This window comes from Rhinopithecus bieti, unplaced genomic scaffold (assembly GCF_001698545.2).
Source record: "Rhinopithecus bieti isolate Rb0 unplaced genomic scaffold, ASM169854v2 scaffold_3734, whole genome shotgun sequence".
Taxonomy (NCBI): Eukaryota; Metazoa; Chordata; class Mammalia; order Primates; family Cercopithecidae; genus Rhinopithecus; species Rhinopithecus bieti.
Genome location: NW_016804423.1, coordinates 4,227,904 through 4,252,747, shown reverse-complemented (window position 1 = coordinate 4,252,747; position 24,844 = coordinate 4,227,904). Strand labels below are relative to the sequence as shown.

At 51.3% G+C, this 24,844-nt stretch overlaps 1 protein-coding gene across 2 annotated transcripts; it reads right to left on the bottom strand.

The window, feature by feature from the left end:
• Positions 1-324: 324 nt before the first annotated feature.
• TEX29 (testis expressed 29) lies at positions 325-22,646 on the bottom strand. 2 transcript variants are annotated; one of them, XM_017868185.1, is made up of 6 exons: positions 15,122-15,214; positions 3,739-3,815; positions 3,514-3,581; positions 3,059-3,128; positions 1,675-1,850; positions 325-490 (listed from the first exon to the last, which is right to left on the bottom strand). In XM_017868185.1, the coding sequence occupies exons 1-6, from the start codon at positions 15,212-15,214 to the stop codon at positions 450-452; spliced, it is 525 nt and encodes a 174-aa protein (XP_017723674.1). In that variant the 3' UTR covers positions 325-449. The 2 variants fall into 2 exon arrangements, with proteins under 2 accessions (XP_017723674.1, XP_017723673.1); XM_017868184.1 differs by lacking the exons at positions 3,514-3,581; positions 3,739-3,815 and adding an exon at positions 22,298-22,646 and having other exon boundaries at positions 15,122-15,232.
• Between the last annotated feature and the right edge of the window lie 2,198 nt (positions 22,647-24,844).

Here is a 24,844-nt window from a genome sequence, read left to right as displayed (position 1 = left end):
GCGGTGGCTCAAGCCTGTAATCCCAGCACTTTGGGAGGCCGAGACGGGCGGATCACGAGGTCAGGAGATCGAGACCATCCTGGCTAACACGGTGAAACCCCGTCTCTACTAAAAAAAATACAAAAAACTAGCCGGGCGAGGTGGCGGGCGCCTGTAGTCCCAGCTACTTGGGAGGCTGAGGCAGGAGAATGGCGTAAACCCGGGAGGCGGAGCTTGCAGTGAGCTGAGATCCAGCCACTGCACTCCAGCCCGGGCGACAGAGCGAGACTCCATCTCAAAAAAAAAAAAAAAAATAGCAATGGATAAGCAACATCAGATGAGAAGCAATTTTCAAAATACCTTTATTTTTTTCTCATTGGGTGGTCATTCCATCACACTGTTAACAGTGCACCTGCTGTACCATTTCATTTGGATAATTCTGCCAATCTCCACTTCTTTATGCGTTTCAGTCAGTCCTCAGTTTCTTCGGCTTCTGCTATTGTCACTGTTACTAGATTTTTAGAAAAGAAGAATTGTTTTTTCAAATGGAATATGCAGCAGTCCCAAAAAGATTTCATCAGGGTCTTTGAACCCATCCACAAGGTGTCCGAATGGCAATGATTGACTCGAAAGCCAGTTTTGGGGATGGCAATATGCTGCCCCGTGTTTCTCAGTGCATTCCAGGGAAGAAGCATCTTAAGACAGTAAAACACTCTTCCTCCCACATCATCTCGAGGCTCCCTTAACCAGGCAAACATCTGTCCTGCAGGGAAGCCTCATTTGCACAGACGCAGCCTCGGTTAGGGGCCAGGCATTCCAGATCTGAAATCAAGTGTGGGTCGCCCTCTTACCCTGCCGCCTGCTTTTCCTGATGGTCCCTGTAAAGCCAAGTCTACTTGGTAACAATGGATAAGTCCAGGCCATTCGTATTCCTGTGCAAACATCTCTGAAGATAAGGATTACCATTTGAGATGTTTCTCTAACCTGGCAAGGTGCTGATCTAGGAAAAGCAACCAAAAACCTCCCCAGGCCCTCAAAGCAGGTAAATCAACCTACGAGCGACTTTCCTTCCTGGAAACCAAGGCAGGCATAGAGTGATCATCCACCTCTCCAACCACGACCACCACGTGGCCAGGGTGCCACAGAGAGTACCCACGGCAGCCCTGCAGCCTCCCCTCGCAACCACGACCACCACGCGGCCAGGGTGCACAGAGAGCAGCCCTGCAGCCTCCCCTCGCAACCACGACCACCACGCGGCCAGGGCGCCACAGAGAGTACCCACGGCAGCCCTGCAGCCTCCCTCACAACCACGACCACCACGCGGCCAGGGTGCACAGAGAGTACCCACGGCAACCTGGCAGCCTCCCTGCAGGAAGTCACCTGATCAAATGCGCAGGTTCTGCAGGACGCTCGCCCCTCCCCGGGAGCCTCCCGCACTAACACTGGGGGCCCCGCCAGAGGGTGAAGCGACAGGGAGGCAGAAGGGGCGGGAAGGGGGGACAACACTCACAGAGGGAAACCTGCAAACCTGAACCTCCAGTGTTGGGTACACTCAAACTTTGAACAAACTGCAACACTGATCGCTGAGGTTGAAGGGCCTGTGTAGATGCCGAGCCCTTTTCCAGGGAAGGTCTCCCGAGGGGACAGAACCGTGCCTGCAACCTTAGGCTGAGGAACATTCCAGAAGCTTCTCACCATCATCCTTGTCCGCGTCACTCTTCATTGAGGGCCCAGCACTCGGAGGCCCAGGACTCGGAGGCTTCAGCCCTAACTTGCTGCTGGATGAGGCCACCTCCGCCTTTTCACCGGACTTCTGTGGCAGCGCGACATCCGTAGGGATGGCCCTTTGTCTCCTGCTCTCCTGAACGACTCTAATGGGAAGAGGGTTTGATCACAGTCAGGGAAGTTACAGATGGAAAACTCTCCAGGTCCCCCTCCTGCCTGCCAGGACATCTCTCTGAAAACACAGGTTCCTGATCATGCATACTTATTTTTTAAGGTAAGTGCTTTGATATAATAGTTCTCATTTTCATTTCTTTCTCTCTCTCTCTCTTTATTTTTTTATTTTTATTTTTTATTTATTTGTTTGAGACAGTTTTGCTGTGTCATCCAGGCTGGAGTGCAATGGCACAAACACGACTCACTGCAGCCTCCACCCCCTGGGCTCAAGTGATCCTCCCACCTCAGCCTCCCAAAGTGCTGGGAGATTACAAGCATGAGCCACCACATCCAGCCTCATTTTAGTTTCTTGTGCAGGCTCCAAACAGATGATTGTATGAGGCAGCTAGACTCCCAAAAACAGCTCCAGGCAGGGGAAGGTGTGTGTTGCACTGCAGGCTACTGCCGGTTCATCTTCATGATTAACACACATAAGACAGCATATAGCACCACTCATGGTAGGAAAATGGCTTTACTCATTCCCAGACAAAGAAACTGGAATAATCTCAGGGGCTTGTACGCACGTCACAGAGTGGGCTCATGGCAAAGGTGACTGACCAGGGCGTGAGATGCTGGATTCCAGCCCTGCCCTGGGGACAGCCACCTGCTGCCTTGGCCCCCAAGGTCTGCATTTCCTCACCATTAAAAGGAGAGGGAGTAGACTCATCTCTGAGACGTCTCCAAACCCTGACACCCTGCAATGAGGATGAAGGCCACAGGCCAAGAGGTGCAGGCAGCCTTGGCTTCAGGGGCTCTGAGACAACTGGGAGTCTGAGTTAGAGCCTCACTGCCCCATCCATCAGCCTTGGGACCCCCTCGATACTGCGTCAATCGTCCCAATCTGGGGACAGGAAGAGGACTTACATCGTCCGTGGCTGCGAGGGCTGAATAGGCTGAGCAGAGCGCTTAGAGTCTTAGGTGCTCACTAAATGTGGGTTAAGATTGTCATCAAGAAGCACTCTGGAGAAGATCAGTGGGGCCCTCCCCGCCTGGCCAGTTCCCGTTCCCAGGCTCACAGAGAGCTGTTCTCAGTCACCCCAGCAGCACCAAGCCCAAAGGAGCCCAGTTGGGCGGGAGGCTGTGGCCAGGAGAGGTGAGTCCCCTCCTCCCCACCCTCCAGATGAAGAACAAAGGGACCAACCTGTAGATGATGGTGATGACGAAGGCCCCAGCGATGATCACAATCAAGGCGGAGAACACGTGGACGTAAACTGAAAAATGGTGGGATTCGAAGTCATTTCAATCCAGGTAAATAGATAAGGAAGAAGAAGAAGAAAAGGCAACTCTCCCAGAGTCGGGTGCAGGCCCTCCCGGCACTGCTGCCCACGGTCAGCCCTCCTCGCCCACCCTCCCCAGCGTCTCCTGGAGACAGCTCTGTGGACATCTCCAAAGGCCCCTGCAGGCAGATGAGGGCTCCCTGTGAAAGGCAGCTCCAGGTGGTGGTCAGTGCCACCCAGAAGACACCTTGTGACCACCCTGACCCCCGGCAGGGTGTGGAGAGATGGCGCTGGCTCCTGACCCCTGGGGGTACGTGGAGAGAAGGTGCTGGCTCCTGACCCCCGGGGGGTGCATGGACAGATGGTGCTGGCTTCTGACCCTCAGGGGTGCATTGAGAGAAGGTGCTGGCTCCCGTCCCCGGAGGATGCGTGGAAAGATGGCGCTGGCTCCTGACCCCCTGGGGTGCATGGAGAGATGGTGCTGGTTCCTGACCCTCGGGAGTACATGGGGGAGAAATGGTGCTGGCTTCTGACCCCCCGGAGGTGCGTGGAGAGATGGTGCTGGCTCTTGACCCCCAGGGGTGCACTGAGAGATAGATGGCACTGGCCCCTCTGTTCCTGCTGTGCTCCCCAGCTCCCTGGAAATGGCTCCTCAATGCCCAGGTCAATTCCTCCCCTAAACTGAATACAAAGAAACACTTATTGGATCATAGACAAATCCCACTGGTCTTGACTGGGCTTCTTTGTATTAAAAGAGGCTCCTGTTAGGCCGGGCGTGGTGGCTCACGCCTGTAATCCTAGCACTTTGGGAGGCCGAGGCAGGCGGATCACGAGGTCAGGAGATTGAGACCATCCTAACACCGTGAAACCCCATCTCTACTAAAAATACAAAAACTAGCCGGGCGTGGTAGTGGGCGCCTGTAGTCCCAGCTACTTGGGAGGCTGAGGCAGGAGAATGGCGTGAACCCGGGAGGCGGAGCTTGCAGTGAGCTGAGATGTGCCACTGCACTCCAGCCTGGGGGACAGAGCGAGACTCCATCTCAAAAAAAAAAAAAAAAGAGTCTCCTGCAATCCCCAAGTTTCCTGTGCCTTCTCCAACCCACCCTCAGCAAAAGTCGAGCCTCCCCAGGTGGCCGTGAGGGGCAGCCCCACCACCCTGGGTTTCCCTGTGTGAGTGTACTCCCAGCCTCTCCAAGGCAGGGGTAACTGGGAGGAGGAACCGCTCAGCCCCCTCCTGAGCCTCTTTCTGGGGGACTGCCCACTACTCAGCAGGCAGGGCCCTGTCTGTGCAAGAGGCCTGTGGGGCGCAGCACTGCCCAGCACCGAGGGCTGATATCTGGATCTCCGTTGGCTCATTGGTTCAGGACTTGGACCCCTCAAGTCCTAATATTTGTACATGAGCATCACTCCTCTCAGAGTCCTTGGTCAAATAATATCCTCATCTACTGTTTGTTCTTCTACATTCCTTCCATCAGGTTGATGTAAGGAATTTTTTAATGAATGCAACTAAAGTTCTTAAGTGCTTGACTAATCACATATACACAGTAATTCTTATTGTTGTTATTATTATCAATATTAGTCTTTTCTCTAATTGCTTTCTTACTCTCTCAAAGAAACTGGCTGACTTGCAAATGCCTAGTGCAGGTGACATGATTTCCCTCAATTCCCACACCTTCCCCTCCCGCTAAACCGCTCCCAAGAGTCGTGAAGCAGTAACAACACCATCAGATATAATTTTCCTGGATAGTGTGTGAGTTTGCCAAGGATGCTGTAAGAAAGTACCATGCAATGGGGGACTTAAAACAATAGAAATTGATCATCTCATGGTTCTGGGGGCCAGAAGTCCAAGAACAAAGTGTCTGCTGGGCCATGTTCTTTTCAAAGGCTCCTGGGAAGGGTCCTCCCTGGCCTCTTCCTAGCATCACAGCAGTCTCTGCCCCTATTGTCACGTGGCTGTCTTTCCTCTGTGTTCCTCTGTCTTCGTGTCTCTTCTCTTTACAAGGATACCAGTCATTTTGGATGGAGGGCTCACTCTGCTCCATTGTGATCTCATCTTACCTAATTACACCTGCAAAGACCCTTTTTCTAAATCAGGTCACATTCACAGGTACCAGGGATCTGAACTTCAACATATGCATTGGGTGTACCCAATTCAACCCACCCCAGAAGCGAGGCCGCAGGTGCAGAGAAAGCGGCCTCCTGGGCACACGAGCCAGCTTCCGATGGGATCCGTACTCCCTGGACTCATCGCAGGGCCACCAGAAATGGGTGAGGTGTCCAGGATTCTTTCCATGGGGACTGAAGTCAGAAAACTGAGAGGGGTTGAAGCCAGCTCGTGAGGGTAACCCAGATCTTTGATTTTCCTCATACCGAGGTGACCTCGGTAAGGAACGGTAAAGTACACAATGGGCGCTCAATGAGAATTTCTCACAGACAGGCTGGAGGAAAGGAGTGAGGCTTGGGGTTGCAAGCCGTCAGATAACAGGCATGTGCATGTACCAAGGAGCACACTGGGAAACTGCTTGTCGAAGGTTCTCCCAATCAACTGGCTTATTTCTTTAAATGAGGACTGTCCCGTGGAAACTTGCTTACCTGAGGAGGGGAAACAGTGGGGCAGACTCACCTCCAAATATCCGGGGCTACCATAACCAGCTTCCAGGATGGCCTCCGGATTCTCACCTCCTGGTATTTATACCCTAGATAGATGTTCCCACACTGAACAGTGCTGATCCCTGGAGCCAAAGGAGATGCCAGAGTCTGACCCCCGAGGCCAGGTGAAAAAGACATTGTGCTTCTGCCCTGATCTCTCTTGAGCCACTGCTCTGGGAAAGACTGCAGCCCTCATGGTGAGGAGAAGAGGCCTCCTACAACATCTGGTACCAACTTCCAGCAAAGTGAGTCATCTTCCTATAACATCTGGTATCAACTTCCCAGCAAAGTGAGTCATCTGAGACAGCAAGACTTCAGGTGACTGCAGCCTCACTTGGCATCTTGACCACAATCTCATGAGACACTCAAACCCAACTATCCAGCAAAACCTCTAAGTTGCTTTAAGCCACAAAGTTTTGGGGTAACTTGTCACACAGCAATAGAGGATGGATCTGAGAGGCAGCCTAGAGATTGCCCAGAGAATCTGCACTTAAATGCTGTTCAACAAACAGAATTGATTGAATCAAAATGCACAAATAAAGTGAAAGGGTGAATTAAGAGTGTTCATGAGGCAAGAAGGTAACCCTGAAATTCCTGAACTCCAGGAAATGTTTTATTCCTTAGTATGACTTTGTGTCTTAGTTCATGGAACAAATTCAAAATTATATGAGTGAAGTCCTGTTGAAGAGACACACATATGTAGTCAGTGTCTTAGTATTCCACTGTCAGTATATCTCCCATATCTTCATATGTGCTCATGTTCTTTGTCATTGATGCCAAGCTCCTAAAGATAGAAACTCAACCTCAATGATGTGCTCTGTACAGTGTCTGTCTAGCAACACTATTTACTACAGACCATGTCTTTGGCTTATCATAAACCACAAAGTCTGGTTTATCTTTCAGAAATAGCAGCAATTGAAGAAAGGATTATTGTCTTTAAGAAACGTCTTGGTAAATGTTCCCAAAATATAGTTAAACAAAAGTTTTGAAATCATCTCAGCAAGTCCCGTGAAGAAACTGAAGTCAGATACTTAGAAGAAATGACATGTTAAATAACATACCCTAATCAAGACTGAAGAATGAAGGCAAGTCTTTCTCTTTGAATTCCCAATTCTTTCTGAAAGATCTAATGCGAATTCCCAATTCATATTCTTAATAATACAGATTATGCCATAACACAATGTGCACTTCAAACCAGCCAATTTAAGAAGTTGGTGAAAGGTTTTCATAACATGGAATTATGTGCACAAAGAGCTCATAATACCCTGTCACTGAATACTACAACTTGCACAGTACAAAGGTTCATTCGTCATTTTGAATGAGAAAGATGTCAAAGAAATGAAAAGTAATGTGAGGGCACAGTGAGAGCCCCAAGGCAGGGCCCACTGCCCAGGCTCTTCCTACAGGCCCGAAAGAAGTCAAGAGTCAAAAAAAGCACAGCCACACAACACAGCTATTAAAGTTAGAATGATGGAAAGAACTTAATGGCTGCTTCCATGCAAAAATGATACACTCCCTTGCAAAACAGTGAGCCCTCTCTAAGTCAAAAACATTCTTGAGGGCCTGTGTTCTCTTCTGGGTTCCTCGTAACACCAGTCATGAATCTGCTATAGGGATTAAGACTCACTTTAAAAATGGATGACAGGCATGCGGCGATTGTTCTAACTTAAGCCATATGTGACATACATGCCAACATTTACAAACAGGCCAGCATCTGCACGGTACTGATGAAAAGGTGCTCAAGAGGATGGGAAAGATGGCAAAAGCAGCAGCAGTAGCAGCTTGGACGTGCATTCCCTTCCTAGCTGTGATCTTCCTGGAGTGATGCATTTACACCACTTTACACGGTTGGATCTCTGCTTCATTGGGATGTGAGGAAATTGGGATCATTAATTATTATATGGAGAAGACTGAAAGAATAAACTTAAATACCTTTTGGATGCAATGTTTGCCACTTTTAGGGGACTTAAATGGTAAACTTCTCAGAAAAACTAAGTGGTATAAGTGCCTTGGAATCTGGAGTTCTGTAAGAAGTCCAACTCTATGATGGAAATGAACTGAGTGCGACTGTGAGCATCTGCTGCTCTCTGCATATGCAATGTGAGCAGCAAGCCCCAATTTCACAAAACAAAAACAAAATGATGACAAGTGCCAGTGCAGCAAATCATGGCCAAGTCAGCACCCACTGCCATGAGCTTGGCTTCAGGAGTACTGCCACATGCCCCAGAGGCCGAGCTGCTGGAATGAAGCCGTATGAGACGCTGTTCCATACCGGAAGGCCTGGAACCCAAAAAGATCTCTCAAGTAAGATTCTGGCTAAAGGGCATGGGTTTTACAATGAGACAGGTGAGTCAGGTGCAGGATAATGGACTCCTTCAGGAAAAAGCACTACCTCGTGTTGTAACTCTCATTAACTGGTTATGTACAACTGGACTAGGGCTTCAGTAAAGCCCATAATTAATTTTCAAGGTGATATCAGCAAAAATGGCAAAGCAAGGACCCCACCACCACCACCAATTTCTTCCTCCATAAAACAATGAGAACACTGGTAAAATCATCAAATGAAAGTTTTCAGAAGTCTAGAAATTAACCAAAAGCTTGTGGAAATCTGTTTATTTGAGGCAAACAGCTGAATCTCAGTAAAAGAGCAAGTTTGGGCTTTTTATCTAGCCTTGTTCCCATCTCTCCTGCCCACCCTCCAGCTCCATGGTAGCTTGAAAATCAGCAGCCTGTAATCATGGTAAATCCAGCAGCCTGGCAGCCACTGCAGGGGGCAGAACAGGGTGGGAGTTCCTTCAACGCCTCATTGCCAGAGAGTTGTCATGATTTGATCTGTCTGGTGCTTCCCTGGAATATCATTTTTATTTGATCTGAGCTCATTTGGTGAGAACAACTTTTTCCCCAGGCATTTGTTATAAATAATCAGAAGCAATTGAACATCGTTTTACTGGCTAAAGTGGTGGGTAGCAGTTGGGGGAAAACAAGAGGCTAACCAACAAGCTTAACATGAAAATCTGGGAAATGAGATGTGCATAGAGAGCTTTGAAATGCTCTGACACATTCCTGGGAATCTAGAGGGTCATGGACATGTCCACTGCTGTGGGCTTTGCAAGGAAAGACCTATGGTGGCCCTGGGACCTCACCTCTGGCTGACTTAAGGATCTGCATAAGCAGGAAGTGAAGGCTAAGGCAGAGCTAGAAATATTCTTAGTTTGTTGAAGGTGTGCCTCAGCATGCACACAGAACTCCTCTGCAAAGTCTGAGAGGCTTGTGTTTCCAGGCATCTAAGAAAATTTTTGTCTGGTAATTAGCTAACTAGTAGCTACTCAAGAAGAGTTTTTAGTGGTCACACACCATAAAGAATAAAGACTTTACTGATTTAGTTCAGGAAAGTCATCAAACAACCACCACAACAAACAGCAGCAACAATAAAACCTGAGGAGGTGAAAGAACCCAATTCTCAGAGGTGCTATATTATCTGACCTAAAATGTCCTATTTTCAAGAAAGAAAAATGTTAAACATACAAAGAAATGAGAAAGTATGGCCATACACATTAAAAATGCCATTAATAGAAATCATCACTGAGGAAGCACAGATGTCGGACTTACTTGACAAAGACTGTAAATCAAATATTTTAAGCATATTCAAAGAACTAGAAGAAATCATGTCTAAAGAACTAAATAAAAGTATAAGAATACTATTTCATTGATATGATTTGGCTCTGTGACCCACTCAAATCTCATCTTGAATTGTAATCCTCACATGTCAAGGGAGGGACCTGGTCGGAGGTGGTTGGCTCATGGGGGCAGTTTACTCCACGATAGTCTCATGATAGCGAGTGAGTTCTCACGAGATCTGATGGTTGAAAAGTGTTTGGCAGTTAACTCCCCACAACCATGCTGCCATGTAACATATGTGTTGCTTCCCCTTTGCCTTCTGGCATGATTGTAAGTTTCCTGAGGCCTCCCCAGCCATGCAGAACTGTGAGTCGATTAAACCTCTTTCCTTTATAAATTACCCAGTCTTAGGTAGTTCTTTATAGCATTGTAAACATGACTAATGCATTCATCAAAGAGAAAATATCAATAGAAATACAGACATTATTAAGAAACAACCAAGAGAAATGATGGAGTGGAGAGCACAACAATAGAAACGAAAATTCACTGGAGATGCTCAACAGCAGATTTGAGCAGGCAAGAGAATCGGTAAACTTGAAGATAGGTCAATGAGATTATCCATTTAAGTAACAGAAAGAAAATATAACCAAGAGAAACTAAGACAGCCTTAGAGGTCTGTGGGATACCATAAAGTCTACCAAATACACGTAATGAAAGTCCAGAGGGAGAGAAGAAAGATAAAAGAACAGAAAGCATATTTGAAGAAATAATGGTAAAAACTTCTTAAGTTTGGTTAACATTAATCTACACATCCAAGAAGCTCAGTGAACTCTGAGTAGGATAAACTCAGAGAGATCCACACCCAGACACCTGGCAAACTGCAAAAGACAAAGAATCTTGAAAACAGCATGAGAGAAGTGACACATTATATACAAAAGAGCCTTAAGATTTACAGCAGTTTCTCATCAGAAACCATGCAGGCCAGAAGGCAATGAGAAAAAATATTCAAAGGGCTGTCAGGAAGCCTATCAACCAGCAATTCTATATACAGCAACTCTATGCTTCAAAAATGAAGGGTAAATTCAGACATTTCAGATAAACAAAGTCAGGATATACATCACTGGCAAAACTTCTTTATAAGAAATACCAAAGGGAGTCCTTTAGGATGAAATGAAAGAAGAGTAGACAGTAAGTCAAATTCACATGAAGTAATAAAAGTCACCATTAAGGTGCTCAATAGGTGCAGAAAAAGAATTTGAAAAAAAATCCAACACCCTCTCGTGATAAAAACACTCAACAAAGCAGGAAGAGGAGGGAGCTTTCTCAACTTGTGTGTTTCCAAGTTGTTTCTTGCATTTACTATTAATAGATACATGGCATCTAGTAAAACCCACAGTCACCACTGTATTTAATGGTGAAACACTGAAAGTTTCTCCTTAAGGTCAGGAAAAAGACAAGGCTTCTGCCCTTCCTAATTCTATTCATCATTGTACTGGAGGTTTTAGTCAGAAACTAGACAAGAAAATGAACTAAAAGGCATTCAGATTAGGAAAAAAGAAGTAAAACTATATTTTCAGATGCCATGATCTTGTATGCAAAAAATCCTAAGGAATCAACTAGAAAACTAATAGAGGAAGCAAGTTCAACGAGGTTGACATATACAAAATCAGCATACAAAAACCAATTACATTTCTATATGCTGGCAATAGACAATCTGAAAATGAAGAAAACAATTCAATTTATAATAACATGAAAAAGAATAAAATAATTTGGAATACATTTAATTAAAGAAGCTCAAGATCAGTACCCTGAAAACTATAAAATATTGAAAAAAATTAAAGACCGAAATAAAGAGACTACTCCTGTTCAGGGACCAGAACACTTAATATCATGTTCAGATGGTAATACTTCCCAAATTATATACAGATTCAACACAACCCCAATCAAATTGCCAAAGGACCTCTTTTCTACAGAAACTGACGAGCTAAATTTGGTATGGAAATACAAGGGACCCATAATCGCCAAAATAATCTTGAAAAAGAAGAACAAAGTTGAAGCACTCACAAATTCTGATTTCAAAATTTACTGCAAAGCTACAGTAATCAAAACTGGTACTGACTAAGGATAGACATATAGATGCACAGAATAGAATTGAGAATCTAGAAGTAAACTCACTTTTATGGGCAACTGATTCTCAACAACAGTGTCAATTTAATGGGGGAAAAAGAATCTTCTCAACAAATGATGCTGGGACAACTGAATATCCATATGCAAAATAATGAAGTTGGAAACCTTCTTTGCACCAGATACAAAAGTTAACTCAAAAAGGATCAAAAGACCGAAATGTAAGAGTTATAAGTATAAAACTCCTAGAAGATATTATAGGTATAAATCTTTGCAGCCTTGGATTAGGCAATGGTTTCTTAGATGTGACACCAAAGCACAAGCAACAATAGGAAAAATGGAGAAAATGGACAGAAACTTAATAAACATAAAAGACATAAGAGAATAATAGAATGTATTTGTAAGTCATATTTCTAATAAGAGTTTAACATCCAGAATACATAAAGAGCTCATACAACGCCATAATAAAAAGACAACCCAATTTAAAACTGGACAAAGGACTTGAATAGACTTTTCTTCCAGAGAAGATATCCAAATAGCCCCCCCCAAAAAAAATGCAATGATGGTGAACATCATTATTCATTAGAATAATATGAATCAAAACCACAATGAGATACAACTTCACATCCATTACGATGGCTATAAACAAAAGGACAACAACAAGTGTTGATGAGAATGTGGAGAAACCGGAACTCTCATATGTTGCTGATTGGCCTGGAAAACGGTCTAGCCACCTTGCAAAACAGTTGGGAAGTTCCTTAAAAATTTAAGCATAGAGTTAACATATGATCCAGCAATTCCACTCCTACGAATATACCCCAGAGAATAAAAACCATGTTCGCGCAAAAACCTATATACAAATGTTCAGAGCAGCATCATTTATAATAGCCAAAAAGTGGAAACAATCCAAATGTCTATAAACTGATAGATGGGGTCAACAAAATGTGGCACATCTATACAGTGGACAGTTACTCAACGATAAAGAGAAATGAAGTGCCGACAGCTGCTGCAACATGAACGAACCTTGAGAACTATGTAAGTGAAAGAACCACAAGTCACGTGGTTCCATTTATATGAAATGTCCATAACACGGAAGTCCATAGAGAGATAAGTAGCTGCCAGGGGCCAGAGAGAGGGGAGGATGGGACGTGACTGCTGATGGACCTGAGGCTTCTTTCTGGTGTGGTGCAAATGTTCTGGAGTTAATGGCGATGACCGCACCACTGTGAGTATACTAAAAGCCACTGAATTGTATACTTTAAAAGGTGAATTTTATGGCATAGTATCTTAGTAAAAATAATAAATGAAGCAATTTCCAACTGATTTTATCTGGAGTCAGAGGAAGGCGTGGGATCCCGAGAATCCCAGAGGCTCCTGGAAGTGGAGGCAGGGACAGCAAGGGGTCTGGTCCTGAGTCTCTAAAGCCGAGATCTGCAGGAGCTGTCTTGGTCAGAAAACCTTCCCAACTATCAGTGGTATCCATTGTGACCTCTCGTTTGCCTCTGAGGCGCCAAAATTCATCTTGTTTTGATGAGGTGCCAAATCTTCACCACGAAGCAGGACAGACACCCTCCCTGCAGCAAGCCAGAATCCCGTCAGCACTTTCTTTCTTGACTGATTTTGTGCCCAGAATATCCCTTTCATCTCAGAAGAGCTGGCTTAAAGCTTTATGTCTGTAGGACTGGGCAGTCCCCATGTAATCAAACGGTCTAGCCTGAAAATGAATTTTAAAACTTTTTTTTCCTTTTTCTCTTGTTCCCCTAGTCTCACAATGCAGAAAGCTTACAGCAGAAAATTTTTGTTCTCCTTAGTCTTAAAATATAGCCTTGAAATGTACTTTCTTTTCAACACCATGGTCTCCCTTTCTCACCACGCACCCCCTAGCCCCATGCACATTTATCTAACTGTGTGCTGGTATTTAATTATGGGCTTACTTACAAGTTCTAGGGGCTCATCTTGAGATAGACCAAGCATAGAGACCCAGCTGCAAAATGCCAAAGATCCCCTGAAGGTGATGAGTCTACAACCAGCCATCAAGATGACGCCACCCCATGCTCCAGGTGGGCCACGGCTTGAGACAGCCACCGGAACGAGACCCTCAGACCTCGAGTAGCACCCCTCCCACGTGCCTCCCATTCTAAGTTCCTCTTTTTAAGCCCCTCTCCCCAGCCTAAAGTTGGAAGCGCAAGTCAGCCACTTCCCCACTGCTAGCTTTGGAAATAAAGTCACTCTCCCTTCATTTGTTATGGGTTTTGCAAGCGGTGAGCAGCCAAGCTCACGCTTGGTTCCATAAGCAGGGCTCAGAAATTTCCATCAGTCACTCATTCCCATCAGTCACTAACGTTTCCTGACTTTCTAAGCCCTACTAGGTACAGGGAGTGAAGAGGGCCTGGTGCCTGGTCTCTGAGGGCTCAGTCTAGCCGGAAATGCAGGAGAAAGAAGTAAAAGGAAGAAGAAATGGCCCTGAGCTGCACAGTCAGGGGCCTTTGCTCACTTCGGGGTGCTGGGGGTGGAGAAAAGAGTGGCGTAGGACAGGGAGGGTTTGGAACTCATCTCCAAGGAAGCCTAAAGCCGTGAGAGATCATCGGCCACATCCAGCGTCTCCATCGTCAAGGGCTGCAGTGTTCCCTCCCAAGGGCGCGCTGTGCAGGCCGATCCCGTCTGTGCTGCTGTCCGCCCCTCCCCACGCAGCACAAAGAGCCCTTTACCCTCATTTCCAAGAGGGGCCTCCACAGGACAAGGAAACACACGAAGCTTCCCGTGAGCCTTGATGAGAGTTTGGAAATGAGAAGACCTCAGCAGCGCAGAAGGCCGCGTGCTCACAGGCGAGAATACGCCGAGGAGGTAGGAGCCCAACACCCTTCACGCACACGCCATCCTGGTTTCTTAACTTCCTCCCATCTCCCTTCAAACACATTTTACAACTAGCCACGGTCCCCTGAACGGCACGCCTCCCTCCGGAAGCCTTCATGGGGAGGGGGAGTGGCAACGCCTCCAGCCCCCACACCCCACACACTGGGTGTCTGTGGTCCTCACTTCACCCCCTTGCTGCTTGAGGGGCTTGAGGGGCTACCAGCAGATCTTCGTGTGTGGTCTGGCTTCTAGTCCAGCGTTGAAGCAGCCCACGGACTCCCCAGTCAGGGCTAAGCGTCTCTGCTGTTCTCACAGAGCCTGTGGTGGGCAAGGTCCACTCCACCCTGATGGGCTCATCCCACACCTGGCCACTGGCCTGGGCCCTGCCAGCACCACATGTTTCTGCAGCACTATTTCCTCAAATCCAGCCTCTGCAACCACCCAGAATGGCCAAATTCCTCCACGAAGGGGGTCTCCATCCGTCCCCGTCCATGCCCTGCCCAGCCCATCTGGGAATGGAACTCCTCTGGTGGCTTACTTCACATTCACAGGCCCTCCAGCTCAGACCCCACTCAGAGTCTACTGCCCCCACTAAGACGCAGCAGAAGAGTGTGGCCAGAGAACAATACAAAGGTGTTTCCAGCAAACAGAGACCCCGCGGAAGGGAGACAGGCAGGGCAGCGGTCAGCATGGTCACCAGCTCCCTCGGCTTCCGCCGCAGGGTGGCCAGGATGGCTACTCACTGGGAACTGCTTTCTCGTAGCAGACGCCTTTGTAGAAGCAGCACCCGAGCTCCTTGCATCGGTCCCTGGAGACGTTGTAGTCACAAATGTCATGCAGAGGAATGTCACACACTGCAAAAGCACAGACACACATGTGTCACTGCTGAAGACAAAGCCACTCCGCTCTCCGCTAAAGAACCTGGGAACCAGTGTGGGGAGCAGCTGTGGGTTTGTGTTGTGGTTTTGTTATTTTCTAAATTATGCATCATGCAAATCTTTATTTGAAACTAAGATCCAGAATGAATTAAATTTCTGAGCAAAATAATGTCAAGTTAATTACACAGAATAATGCAGGGCCCTCTAACGATTAGGAGATAATACGTTTCCGAGCAGCAGCGCCAGGCACGATGCACGACAGAGCCCACAGAAGGCGCGGGGCCCACACAATGGGTACTTGGGAGTTCGGGAGGGAACGTGTAATTATTTCACACTTAAGCATACGGGAGTTAGAATTAGCAGCATGGGCTGAGGATTATTTCAGAATTTTAAAACTTGAATCAAAAGGACAGAAAGTTTAATGCCGGTTTTGACCCAAAGGGGAGACAATGAGTGTGTGGCGCACTCTGGGAGGCAAAGGAAGCAGGGCGGGGACTGCTCCTGGCAGACGACCCTTCCCAGCGGAGTTCAGCAGCCTCACACATGTTCAGCCCCGAGGCACGCGGCTCCCTTCATCGGCCATGGGCCACTGAGGGACTGGGCTGGATGATGAAGGAGGTTCCTGCAGGTGAGGGCCCAGGGTGCCCACAGAGACCTTTGCTGGGTGGACTGCAGTCCCACAAAGCCGGGCTCCATGCCCCAGGCCAAGGCTGCACCCAAGCCACTGGAGGTCTTCCCTGGCACCTCTGTAAATTGTTCCTCCGGGACAGGGGCCGAGAGGGAAGCTGCCTGGCCTTCCTGACCCTTGAGGAACCTCATTTGTGCTCCTAGGGTTGATTTAGTCTTTCAGGTTCCCCTTCCGAAGACACCCCTATTCCAGGTTTGCAAAAGCTGCGGCTGCAGCCCTCACCCTCTGTCAGAAGCGTCCTGGACACGGGAGCCCTGCCGAGGCGATGCCACCCCTGCCAAGGTAGAGTGCACAGGGCAGGCCAAAGTCACCGGCTGCTGCCACCCTATCCTCCCTCAGTTGCATAGGGTGGCTGTGTGTGGTTTGCGCTGACCTGCCACGTGGGCAGCAGTCGGGGGAGGCCGGGAGAGGCCCCACAGCAGCAGGCAGGTCCTACAGAGCCAGGCTCAGAGGGGCCTGAGATGGGTGACTGACCTTGGGCTGTGGCTGGACAGATGGTCCCCCACGCTCTATGCAGCAGCCCATGTGTCTACAGCGGGTGACTAGGAGGGCTTTGCTCCCAGGGCGTCCAGGTACCACGGCCTTTTTCCTGGAGTGCAATTCCAGGATGGACACAGTGCCAGAAGTTCACAGACACTACCCACAGGCAGCTCCCGGAGAATTCAGAGTCCACCACTGCCTCCACTTTCTGACGCGGATGATGACAGCAACGGCACAGCAAACACCTGCCAGCGTCAGGCTCACATTGCCCCCAGTCTCCCCCACCCCACCAAACACCTGCCAGCGCCAGGCTCACGTTGCCCACAGTCTCCTCCACCCCACCAAACACCCACCAGCACCCGGCTCAGGATACTGCAGGCTCTTCCACCCCATCAGACACCCGCCAGTGCCCAGCTCGTGATGCCCGAAGGCCCTTACACCCCATCTGGGAAGATCCAGATGAAACCCAAGATCCCACGAGCTTGGGTGCAGCGGAGCCGGGATCCACAGTGACCTCTGGCTTCAGGGTCCTGCTCTCACCACGGTGCCAAGCACTCTCCCCACCGTCCCCAGACGTGGGAGAAGAAGCCCCAGCAGCACAGAGACGTCTGCTCACAAAGCCAAGAGAACAAAGGTTTCTAAAGACTTGCGGTGACAGCGGATGTTTAATTTCAGCAAACAGCCTGGGCAGGAAATATGCCACTGAACGAAGCATTATTTTTATTCATAAAGTGATTTGTTTTCTTCAATATCACTCCACAAACGTTCATACATTATTTCTCATTTTAAAAATTCAGTCCCTATCGCATCTGACCGCCCAGCTGTCAAATCCGGTCAGTCCTCCCTGCCTCCTCCCTGAGTCCCGTTTTCTCTCCACACCCACCGTTATTTTCCCACATGCACCTCCACGATGTCGCCACGCATTTTTAAAATCCACTGGCCCCTGAAAAGTCTCTCACACATTTCCGTTCCTAGCCTGGCCCTCCACCCTCCTCCACAACCCATAACAGGCTTTGAGGTTGGAGTAAGCTGAGGCTTTTTGGGCAGGGACCAGGTCGCAGCCACCAAGGGGACCAAGGTGGGCTTTCCACATGTTGGGGGGTCGGCAGGGCTGACACAGCTGCCAAAGGGGCCGAGGTGGGCTCTCCACGTGGTGGGGGGTCGGCAGGGCTGATGCAGCTCCCCGGTCCCTCTAGAAACATCACTGGCAGCTCACCCACTGCACAGGTACTGGACACCCAGCCACTGGCACCATCAGTGGTGTCTCCAGCAGGCCCTCCACGCCCCCCACACCATAGCCAGGGCAACTTGAGCATGGGGCTCACTGCCTGGCTCTCTCCCTGTGCTCTCCCAGAGTCATGACAGTGCAGCTGGGAAGGAGGAAAGGAGCCATCGGCTGGGCCGGGCTGTGGGAACCGGGAGGCGCTGCCTCAGGATGGCAGGGCAACCGCGTCCCTCCTGATCTACTGAAATGAGACTGGGGTTAAATCAATCAATCTAAAGTGAGCAGAGTGCTTCCTGGGAGAAGCCATCCTGGCTCAGGGGGGCCAGGTGAGATGGGGGGCCATGCAGTGAGGTTTCAAAGCTCGTCCCACGAGTCTGTCCCGTCACCCCATCTGCATGGAGAGCAAGCCCAGGGAAGTCACCGCTCCCCAGGGACAGTGGGGCTGCCATTCACTCCCTCGCTCATCCCACTTCCCAACGGCCACCACCTGGGGCTTCTAACATGCCCACGCCAGCACAGTGGCCAATGTTCTGTTGTTTCTCTAAGGCCATGGAAAGTCTTTTCACTCCGCATTTTGCTGCTTCTGCAACAGGAGAGGAAAGGATCAGGAGGGGCATGATGCCCAGAGAGGTACAAATCTGAGGCCAGGGCTTTCCAACCCAGGCAGTGAGGCATCATCATTTTTAATGTGGCTGATGATCCAGGCGGGGAGGCGTCACCATTTTAAATGTGGCTGACAATTCTGTGGCGTTTCTACTTCCTGTGCTCCATCCACCTCCCTTCCCCGCTCTCTGTGAAATGCACACTTGCAGGAATTCTTCCTAGGAGAGGAGCCATCCCCAGAGACTCTCAGGGCAGCGCCAGGTCCTCGATCTAACTCCCCATCAAAGTCCCTCTGCCACCTGGTTTCCCGAAGAGGCAGTCGGTTAGCAGGGGACAGACCATGGTTGCCTCCTGGAGAAGCAGCCGGCAGACTCAGCAGCCATGACCTCATGGCACCATGGAGGCTTCCAGCACTCCTGAGACTCAGCCTCCCTGCTGGGAGCTGCTTCCCTAGAAAGGCAGGCATCGGGCTGGCCTCCAGGGAACACCTCCAAGCCACACTGCTCAGTGACCCAGTAGAATGTCCCAGCTCAGGGTTCCTGGCAGCGTGGCCACGGACAGCAAGACCCAACCACAGACAGGTTTCCAAAGACAGTCCAGGCGGGAAGAAAAGACAAGATTCTGAGTACAGCGGTGACGGGAAATGTGGCCTGGGAACTCCAGAGACATGCCTGCGGTCACGACGGCCACCAGCACCCAGGACCTTCAGCGGGCCAGGCCTGCACACCCCTTTCTGTCTGTGAGCTGTGAGACCACCCGGAATCTGGCTGAATGTGTCTTCACAGCACATGTCATAAACAACGTAAAAATCTCTGAAACTGGAGACCCATTTTCTTGACACCGAGCTTAAAGCTGCATATCAAGTTATCTTAGGACAGAAGATGCCAGTTCTCCCAGAGTTTGAGCATCAGAACACGGAAGGAGAGGTGGGGAGGAGGGAGGAGAGGAGGCGAGGAGGGAGAGAGGAGGAGGAGGAGAGGAAGCTGGGCAGAGGATCAGCAGGTCGGGGAGCTGGCTGCTGTGTAGAGGCTCATGTGTGTAGGCGGTTCTGCTGGAGCACGTGTCGAACCATGGTGGGGATCGCGGTGTGCAGGGCCACCGGATCCCAGGATTCGGAGACAGAGAGTCCAATATGTCCACAGACTCTGAGGAGAAGCAGTGGCTTCGAGTCACCACTCTTTCATAAAAGTCAGCTCGGAGAGAACCACTGGTGTGGAAAGTGTATCACAGTTTAAAAGTGTTTCGCGGCCCGGGTGCGGGCTCACCGCCTGTAATCCTAGACTTTGGGAGCTGAGGCGGCGCAGATCACGAGGTCATGCGGATCGGAGACCAGTCTTGGCGAAAAGGTGAAACCCGTCTCTACTAAAAATACAAGAGAGTTAGCTGGGCGTGTGGCAGGCGCCTGTAGTCCCAGCTTCTAGGGAGGCCCTGAGGGCAGGAGAATGGTGTGAACCGCCTGGGAGGCGTGGAGCTGCAGTAGTGGAGATCCGCGCCACTGCACTCCAGCTGGGCGACAGAGTGAGACGCCGTCTCACAAAAAAAAAAAAAAAAAAAAGTGCTTTCGCAGAAACTATTTTATTTAGGGAGGGAGCTGACATTAATCTTTAGGCAGCAGTTGACAGCAGCTGAGGCTGCATCAGCCCAGGAAGGCAGAGCCTCCACGCCTCTTCCCCAGGGGCCGCATGTCACCCTCCCATCCTCATTTCCACTCCCTCACCCCCAGGTCGCCCGCTGTCCAGGGCCATGTGAACATGGTGCCCCGGGAGCCAGCCTCAGGCCCTCACCTGCTATGGGGCTGTCTGGAGGCCTAGCTGCCTCCTGTCCAGGATGAGCGAGTGTGGACATGGGCTGCAGGAGCAGGGCTGCAGGGAAGGGGAGGCATGCAGGGCTCTGCAGTCACATGGGGAGAGGCTGTGGAGCGGGTGAGCTTGGAGGCCAGAGTCTGCACTGCAGCCGACCAGAGCCTCTTCCACATCTGCAAAGTTGTGCAGAGAAGGACAGGAGGAATTCCTCTAGGCTGCTTCTTGGGCTCAGACCCAGGGGTGGGCAGCAGAGAGGGCCTGAGCAGCAGGGCCATGGCCGGCCACTGTAGCTAAAGGTTCCAGTTCCCCACCTGCCCGCGGAGGCCACCAGTGGCGCAGACACCTGAGCCAGCTCCAAGCCAGGACAACGCCGGCCATGTCATTTCACAGCTTCCCCACACCCCTAAAGGAACAGAAACAGTCACAAAACAGCCACGCCACAGTCTGCAAAGGATGGTAAGGACAATGCTGACCATCCTGCATTAACCTGCATGCGTCCTTCAGTCACGAAGACAGGTTGTGTGGGGACCACACAGGATTGTCACATGCAGATGCCAGATGCTGGGGCCTGGGCATGGCCATGGCAAGGTGAGAGGACTCCAGCCCAGGGTCAGCTTGAGCTGTGCCTTGGGTGACCTGGTACACCTGAGATGACCTCCACCAGCCCCATGCTCCCTGAGAAGGGGCGTCAGCCTCCAGCAGCCCCTGGCAGCCCCTCAGAGACAGGGTAGCCAGGCCCGGGAGCAGCAGCTTGTACCCACAACAGCTGCAATGCTTGCAGCCCTGAAGCAGAGACCAGGAGGGTGACCCCCAAAGGCCTGAAAGAGGGACTGCTTTCTCCCCCTGTGCTTGCCCTGGCTACGGGGCCATCTTGCCAGAAGATGAGAGGGGCCACCCCAGCCGGCCACAAGAACATCCGCTCCCTCAGGGGCCCCAGGCGCAGGCCTCCCACTCTGCCCTGGGTGCATCTGGATCAGGAACTGCAAAGACCCCTCTTGTGGACACCCCTCTTCCTGTCCAAAGAGCAGCTGCCCCCCGGGTGTGACAAAGCCTGGTGGCCGGGTGGCCTTGGAAAGCCTCACAGATTGGCAGCTGCCACACATTCTTGGCACCTGGGCTGCCCTCTCCCTCTGTGAGAGCTGCAGGGCCGGGTGCTGCTGTGGGCAAGTGCTCAGCAGCTGCCAGCATCTTGGCCAGCCTGAGAGGCGCTCCCTAGCCTACCTTCCCAACAGAGGTAACAACCCCAAATAACCTACTTTGTTTTCTCTTTCTTCCATTTTCTCGGTTTGTTTGTTTTTGAGACGGAGTCTCGCTTTGTCGCCCAGGCTGGAGTGCAGTGGCACAATAGCTCACTGCAACCTCTGCTTCCCAGGTTCAAGTGATTCTCCTGCGTCAGCCTTCCAAGTAGCTGGGATTACAGGCAACCCGCCACCATGCCTGGCTAATTTTTGTATTTTTAGTACAGACAGGGTCTCACCACGTTGGCCAGGTTGGTCTGGAACTCCTGACCTCAGATGATCCACCTGCCTTGGCTTATCAAAGTGCTGGGACTACAGGCCACCACACCTGACTTTGTCTTTTTTTTTTTTTTTTTAATTATTATTATAATAAAAGCATCTCATGAATACAAGCTCAACTGAGAAAAAAACGTTCAAGTAGCAGGTAAACCTGAGCCACAGAAGGTGGCATCTCCCACCTCTCCTGGGGAGGCTGGAACTTCCAGAATCTTCCTCTTCCTGGCTGTAAGTCACTGTCACCGCCCCCCCATCTATGCACAGTAACAGCACATGTGGGATAAGTCACATCCCACACTGGTGGTTCCTTCCAGCCCCAGTGGTGAGTGCCTGCCTTTGAGTCAGTCGCCTGGGTGGGGAAAGGGAAAGGGGAGCTTCTTCATTGCTGATAAATATTTTTCCTTAATAAAAAAGTCACTCCTACAATAACAGGTATGAAGTTAGTTGAAGTGGATCTTCAGCACCTCATGGACGAAATGCCTTTGACCCGTGAAACCCCTGGAAATAGTTCAATGCACTTCTTCACCTAGAAAACCTCCGATTCAGGTGTCTTTTGTAATAAAATTTTCAAAAATGAAGACTTCACGGCGTTTTCCCAGGTTATTTTCTGAACACGCATGTTTCGGCCTTTCCCTCCTAACCAGGCCTGGGACCGGGACCCCCTGTCCGCGCCAGGGGCTGAAACGGCTCCTCCCCGCGCCGCCCCCACCGCGCGCCTTCCCTCCCTACCTGTGAATTGCTTCAGCAGGTGCGGCGACGACTTCTTCGCTTCCGGCACATATTTCATCGCCGCAGCTGGCGGGCAGGTGACCGGGCCGAGCACACCCGGGACGCGGGGGCGTCAGCGCGGGCGGGTCCTGGACTTCCGGGAGGCGCCTGCTCGCGCCAGGAGGGGGCGCTCGTCGACTCCCCTGCGCCCCGCGCCCCAGGCGCGTCCCCTCAGCCACCCGGGCCTCTCAGTCCTACTCCACGTGGGAAACACCTGTTAGGTAGAACCGCCAGCTGCCGCCCCTCCGTCTGCCGCTCGCTGTGGACGGTGGGACCAGGCCGGGCACACCCCACCCCGCCCGCGGTGACATCACACAGCCCCATGAGGTCACGTGGGCGTCACACAGGACTTCGGAGCCATGCGCGTGTCCACCTGAACACTGGCTGCGTCGAGGACGAAGGCCTCTCACATGAACAGATGTAGGGAGGGAGTTCCAGGGGCAAGACGCTGCTGGGGACGCCACGGGCTGAGTCCCACCTTCCCTGCGGGACACCCCCGCCCCTTGCCCACCAAGTCTGTGGGTACAGGCGCTTGAGTCCCGACCCTCCCTTCCTTTCTGTCCTGGTCCCTCCTGGGACGCCCCTCTCTGCCAGCCAGCACTGGGTGCAGCAGAGAACAAAACCAAATCCCTTCCCTCCTGGGGAGGGGACAGAGTGACATAGCTGCCTCAGACCAGACCCGGGCCACGGGCCAGGTGGATCAGGGCAGGGGTTGCCCCTTGCCACGGTGTGGGCAGGCGGCCTCCAGGGAGGAAGGTGTGTCTGGGGTTGACGAGGGAGCACGAAGAGGTCCTGGGTTTGGAGGCTGGTGTGGCGACTTGAGAGACACAAGGAGCCCAGATGCCGCAGGAGGGCAGGGCATGGAACCATGTGGGTCATAGTGAGGATGGTGGCCTTTATTCTGAGCAAAGTAGGGAGTTACTAGCAGATTTTGTGCAGAGAAATGGAATCATTTTCACAGCATCACTCTGCTGTGCTGGAAACGGCTGTCAGGAGGTGAGTGAGCAGGAAGGACGGGATACTTGTGAGGAGGAAGGCAGGCGGCTGCCGGACGGGGCTGCTGCTTTTTGTTGTTTGAGTTGAAGGAGTGGGCCGTGCATAGTGGTGTGCACCTGTAATCCCAGAATCTTGGTAGGGCAAGGCGGGAGGATCGCTTGAGACTGGGAGATCAAGGTTGCAGGGAGCTGTAATTGCACCACTGCACCCCAGCCTGGGGACCAGAGGGAGACACTATGTCAATCAACCAATCAATTAATAAGAGTGGCGGACAGCTTGGATATGGAGAGCAAGAGAAGGAACAGTCAATGGTGAGCCGAGGACACTGTTGAGGGACTGGAGGCTGGTGCTGTGGGCGTCAGGTGGACAGAGGCATCCAGGGGACATGCCCAGGAGGGGGCTCAGGGTGAGGGCTTGGTGGACGAGGACAGCAGCAGCTGGTAGTGAAAGCCACCAGCAGGTGCCGGAGCACCCTGGGGAGCAACAGTTGGAGAAGGAGCCCGGGGCCAGTGACAGGAGCAGGGGACAGCCCGGGGCCCAGCAGCCGTGGTGCTGCAGAGGCCAGAGAGGCTATGTGGAGGCAGTGGGTGCCATGTGGGGGCTGGCCAGATGAGCCTGCGAAAACGGGGGCGCTTCAGGGAGTGAAGTGGAGGAGGGGTCGGTGCTGTCAGGAGGGTGAGTGGAGTGGGGCTGTCCAGCCAGAGCTGGCACCCACTAGAGCAAGGGCAGAGGTGTGACTAAGGGGCCAGGTGCCAGTGTGCTGCTGGGTGACCTGCCACCTGTCAAACCTGGCGGCCACCGAGGCAGGACTGGGGTGCTGGATTTAAGTGGGCTGAGGCTTGCAGGGGGTGGCGGTGCTGATGGACTTTAAATTGGGAAAGAGCATGAGGACATCCTGGGGAGAGCAGAGGATGTGGGACGCTAAGCCCCTGGTGGACGGAGCGAGGTGGAAACAAAGCCAGGATCAGAGTAGGGGTCCTGAGGGTGAGGGGGCAGTGCATGCGCTATTCTGGATGAGGAGGAAGTCACGGCTCTGCCCTGGGAACAGGCAGCTGAGGTTGCCCGAAGCAGGGATCAAGGAACCGGGCTGCGTGGAGATGGAATTGGAGTTGGGGGGCCCCACCTCCAGGCCAGAGGGAGGGGAGCCCCAGGGGACGGGCCAGGCTGCAGGGCCAAGGGTGCAGGAAGGAGAGAGGATCTTGAGAATGAGGGGCAGCAGCAGCCGGGGGCAGGGGCACAGGAGGCGGTCAGCCCCAGAGGTACGGAGCCCATGGTCCAGGCGTCACAGGCTCTGGGGTGCAGCCTGAGGGGGGTCTCGGGTCCCTCCTCCTGTGCACAATGAGATAAAGGAAGGGCTCTGGCCCTCACCTCACCAGCCCTGTGACCTCCCCCTTGGGACCAGCCCTTCCCAGGTGTTAAAGGAGGGTAAGGACGAAGTCTCCCCGGCAAGCACCCCCTCATGCCCGATGCCCAGCACACAGCGGTGCCCATGACCAGGTGACCCTGAGGGCC

What these genes read in the sequence shown, in the direction of transcription:
- TEX29 (XM_017868185.1), bottom strand. Translation starts at nt 15,214, where the DNA reads ATGACATTTGTGACTACAACGTCTCCAGGGACCGATGCAAGGAGCTCG. An exon ending in CTCTCAATGCACCCCTGAGG is followed by an intron (nt 3,129 to 3,513) that starts GTCAGAAGCCAG and finishes ACCATTTTTCAG; the next exon opens with TTTACGTCCACGTGTTCTCC. An exon ending in TGACGCGGACAAGGATGATG is followed by an intron (nt 491 to 1,674) that starts GTGAGAAGCTTC and finishes CTAAAAATCTAG; the next exon opens with TAACAGTGACAATAGCAGAA.